Raw genomic sequence first — 4,630 nt, forward strand, 5'->3', positions numbered from 1 at the left:
GCCCTCTCCCCTCTTGATCCCTCTGCCTCTCTCTCTCCCCTTCTCTCTCTCTCTCTCTCTCCTCTCTCTCCTCTCTCTCTCTCTCTCTCTCTCTCTCTCTCTCTCTCTCTCTCTCTCTCTCTCTCTCTCTCTCTCTCTCTCTCTCTCTCTCTCTCTCTGCTCTCTCAGGTGGAACACTATGTGACCAGCGAGCCATCCCACCTGCGTGTGGGCTGGGCCTCCACTAAGGGTTATGCCCCTACCCGGGGGGTGGAGAGGCGATGGGGCAACGGAGTGGGTGACGACCTTTACTCATACAGCTTTGACGGACTCTACCTGTGTCAGGTAAGCTCTCGGGGTTCTGCATGGCTCTACCTGTGTTCGTAAGCTCTCTGGGGTTCTGCATGACTCTACCTGTGGTCAGGTAACTCTCTGAGGTTCTGCATGACTCTACCTGTGTTCAGGTAAGCTCTCTGGGGTTCTGCATGACTCTACCTGTGGTCAGGTAAGCTCTCTGAGGCTTCGACTCTACCGTGTTCAGGTAAGCTCTCTGAGGTCTGACTCTACCTGTGTCAGGTAAGCTCTCTGAGGTTCTGCATGACTCTACCTGTGGTCAGGTAAGCTCTCTGGGGTTCTGCATGACTCTACCTGTGGTCAGGTAAGCTCTCTGAGGTTCTTGCATGACTCTACCTGTGTTTCAGGTAAGCCTCTGGGGTTCGCATGACTCTACCTGTGGTCAGGTAAAGCTCTCTGAGTTCTGCATGACTCTACCTGTGGTCAGGTAAGCTCTCTGAGGTTCTGACTCTACCTGTGGTCAGGTAAGCTCTCTGGGGTTCTGCATGACTCTACCTGTGGTCAGGTAAGCTCTCTGGGTTCTGCATGACTCTACCTGTGTCAGGTAAGCTCTCTGAGGTTCTGACGTCTACTGTGGTCAGGTAAGCTCTTCTGGGTTCTGCATGACTCACCTGTGGTCAGCGTATGCTCCTGAGGTTCTGCATGACTCTACCTGTGGTCAGGTAAGCTCTCTGAGGTTCTGACTCTACCTGTGGTCAGGTAAGCTCTCTGGGGCTGCAGACTCTACCTGTGGTCAGGTAAGCTCTCTGAGGTTCTGACTCTACCTGTGGTAGGTAAGCTCTCTGAGGTTCTGCATGACTCTACCTGTGGTCAGGTATGCTCCTCTGAGGTTCTGCATGACTCTACCTGTGGTCAGGTAAGCTCTTCTAGGGGTTCTGCATGACTCTTACTGGCTGTGGTCAGGTATGCTCTCTGAGATTCTGACTCTACCTGTGGTCAGTAAGCTCTCTGAGGTTCTGCATGACGTCTAGCCTTGGTCTAGGTAAGCTCTCTGAGTTCTGCATGACTCTATCTGTCAGGTAAGCTCTCTGAGTTTGCTACTCTACCTTGGTCAGTACTCTCTGGGGTTCTGCATGACTCACCTGTGTCAGGTAAGCTCTCTGAGGTTGACTCTACTTGGTCAGGTAAGTCTCTGAGGTTCTGCATGACTCTCCGTGCAGGGTATGCTCTCTGAGGTTCTACCTGTCCTGATGTACCCGACAGTTATTCTCTGCCTTATAATGTAATTTGGGATTAAGTCCTGAAATGGTGTTTTACAGTTTGGATTTGAAGTCAAGGGCAGAGAGACAAGTTGTAGCTTATTAATAACAGCACTCGTTGACTGCCCTCGTGATGTACAATTCCGCTGCTATTTTGGGAGTTGGGCAGGGAAATCCTGAGGTCAGTCATTCTGTGGTCAAGAGCAAAGAAAAAATAACAGTACAATAAATCTCACCTCAACCAACATCCTCATCACCACCTGCCCCCATGCACCAACCATCCCTCCATCCCGCCACCCTCCTGCCCCCGTCGACAACCATCCCTCACCGCACCTGCCCCCCTCAACCAACCATCCTCATCACACCCTGCCCCCCTCAACCAACATCCTCATCCACCACCCCTGCCCCCTCAACCAAACCATCCCTCATCCGCCACCCTGCCCCCGGCACCAACCATCCCTCATCCGCCACCTGCCCCCCGTCAACCAACCATCCTCATCCGCCACCCTGCCCCCCCTCAACAACCATCCTCATCCGCCACCTGCCCCCCGTCGACCACCATCCTCATCCGCCCCCTACCCCCCTCAACCAACCATCCCTCAGCCGCCACCTCCCCGTCTCGACCAACCCATCCCTCATCGCCACCCTGCCCCCCGTCGACCAACCATCCCTCATCCGCCACCCGGCCCCCCAGTCAACCAACCATCCTCATCCCCACCGCTGCCCCCCGTCAACCAACCATCCCTCATCCACCACCTGCTCCCGTAACCAACCACCCTCATCCGCGCACCTTGCTCCCCGTCGACCAACATCCTCATCCCCACCACCTGCCCCGTCGACCAACCATCCCCTCATCCACCACCCTGCTCCCCATCGACCAACCATCCTCATCCACCACCTGCTCCCCATTGACACCGATCCCCATCCGCCACCCTCTGCTCCCCGTCGACCAACCATCCCTCATCGCACCACCTGCTCCCATCGACCAACGCATCCTCATCCACCACTCCTGCTCCCGTCGACCAACCATCCCTCCATCCGCCACCCTGCCCCCCGTCGACCAACCATCCCGCATCCGCTCACCCTTGCCCCCCCATCCGACCAACCATCCCCTCATCCGCCACCCTGCCCCCCGTCGACCAACCATCCCTCATCGCCACCCTGCCCCGTCGACAACCATCCGCTATCCACCACCCTGCTCCCGTCGACCACAACCACCCTCATCCACACATCACCCTGCTCCCCGTCGACCAACCATCCCTCACCTCCCAAGCACCCTGCTCGCCCCGTCGACCAACCATCCCTCATCCGCCACCTGCCCCCATCGACCAATCATCCCTCATCCGCCACCCTCCCCCGTCGACCAACCAGCCCTCATCCGCCACCCCTGCCCGCCCGCTCGACCAACCACCTCATCACCACCCCTGCCCCCCGCTCGACCAACCATCCCTCATCCCACCCTGCCCCCCTCAACCAACCATCCCTCATCGCCACCTGCCCCCCGTCAACCAACCATCCCTCATCCACCACCCTGCCCCCTCGTGCCAAGCCCAAACCATCCCTCATCCGCCTTCCTGCCCCCCCCCCCCCCCCCCCCCCCCCCTCCCCCTCCCCCGTCTAACAGCCCCAGGCTGTTAGTTTCTCCCAGTGATTTAAAGATACACTAGATGACTGATAGTGGGCGCTGATCCTCTCCTCGGGAAGATACACTAGATGACTGATAGTGGGCGCTGTGTTCACGCCACCCATTTACATTTACATTTAAGTCATTTAGCAGACGCTCTTATCCAGAGCGACTTGCCTCCATCTTGGTACTCCCCCACCATTGCAAAACATATTTTAGAGGCTACAGAAATGCATGTACTAATGTCTACAGTCATTTATTCTATACTGAACAAAAATATAAACTCAACATGCAACAATTTCAATGATTTTACTGAGTTAGAGTTCATATAAGGAAATCAATCAATTGAAATAAATGAATTAGGCCCTAAACTATGGATTTCACATGACTGGGCAGGGGCGCAGCCATTGGTGGGTCTGGGAGGGCATAGGCCCACCCACTAGGGAGCCATGCCCAGCCAATCAGAATTAGTTTTTCCCCACAAAAGGTATTTTGTACAGACAGAAATACTCCTGAGTTTTAACAGCTGTCTGAGTGGCTGGTCTCAGACGATCCCGCAGGTGAAGAAGCCAAAGGTCCTGGGCTGGCGTGGTTACACGTGGTCTGCAGGTGAGAGGCCGGTGGACTCTGGCAACAGCTCTGATGGACATTCCTGAAGTCAGCATGCCAATTGCATGCTCCTTCAAACCCGGAGACATCTGTGGGATTGTGTTGWGACACAATGGTACCTTTTAGAGTGGCCTTTTATTGTCACCAGCACAWGGTGCACCTGTGTAATGATCATGCTGTTTAATCAGCTTCTTGATATGTCACACCTGTCAGGTGGATGGATTATCTTGGCAAAGGAGAAATGCTCACTAACAGGGATGTAAACAAATTTGTGCACAAAATTGTAGAGAAATAAGCTTTTTGTGTGTATGGAACATTTCTGGGATCTTTTATTTCAGCTATAAAACATGGGACCAACACTTTACATGTTGTGTTTATAGTTTTGTTCAATATATTATACACACTTTAATGCATACTTTTAAATTATATTATGTGAGCTAAACATGCACATACTGTATATTTTTAAATATTTAAAGAATTCCCTAAAGTATAGAGATTACTAATGTCCCCCTAATGTTACTATCCCCACTACAACAACAAAATACTTAAATACATTTTGTCCTGGAAACATTTAATGTAAATACTGTAGACTTCATTCATTCCTGGAGGACAGCTCCTTCGTGGGAGTTGAAGTCACCGACCGGTGACTTCAAAGCTTCTCAATGGCCAATAAATAGCTTCAGCACAGAGGGTTTGTATATATTATTGGTTTATATACATTCTACACCTTACACTGCCCCTGCTCCCCCTCTGAAGAGGCCCCAGACTGAGTCTGCCCTCCATGACATTGAAGGCGTGACTTCTCTTCTTTTCTCCTCTCCTCTCTTCTCCCCTCCTCTCTTCTCCCCTCCTCTCTTCTCCTCTC

At 52.9% G+C, this 4,630-nt stretch overlaps 1 protein-coding gene and 1 long non-coding RNA gene across 2 annotated transcripts in view; both read left to right on the top strand.

Moving 5' to 3' along the window:
• Positions 1 to 304, top strand: part of LOC139022529 (uncharacterized) — a 1,467-nt gene extending 1,163 nt beyond the window's left edge. Inside the window, exon 3 of the long non-coding RNA XR_011476408.1 lies at positions 169 to 304. This is a non-coding gene — a long non-coding RNA (uncharacterized lncRNA). The remainder of the gene's footprint in view (positions 1 to 168) is intronic.
• A 1,496-nt stretch (positions 305 to 1,800) lies between these two features.
• Positions 1,801 to 3,153, top strand: LOC139024997 (uncharacterized). The gene has a single exon (XM_070439997.1). The coding sequence runs from the start codon at positions 1,801 to 1,803 to the stop codon at positions 3,151 to 3,153; it is 1,353 nt and encodes a 450-aa protein (XP_070296098.1).
• Positions 3,154 to 4,630: the final 1,477 nt, after the last annotated feature.

This window comes from Salvelinus sp. IW2-2015, unplaced genomic scaffold (genome assembly GCF_002910315.2).
Source record: "Salvelinus sp. IW2-2015 unplaced genomic scaffold, ASM291031v2 Un_scaffold2110, whole genome shotgun sequence".
NCBI classification, from domain to species: Eukaryota; Metazoa; Chordata; class Actinopteri; order Salmoniformes; family Salmonidae; genus Salvelinus; species Salvelinus sp. IW2-2015.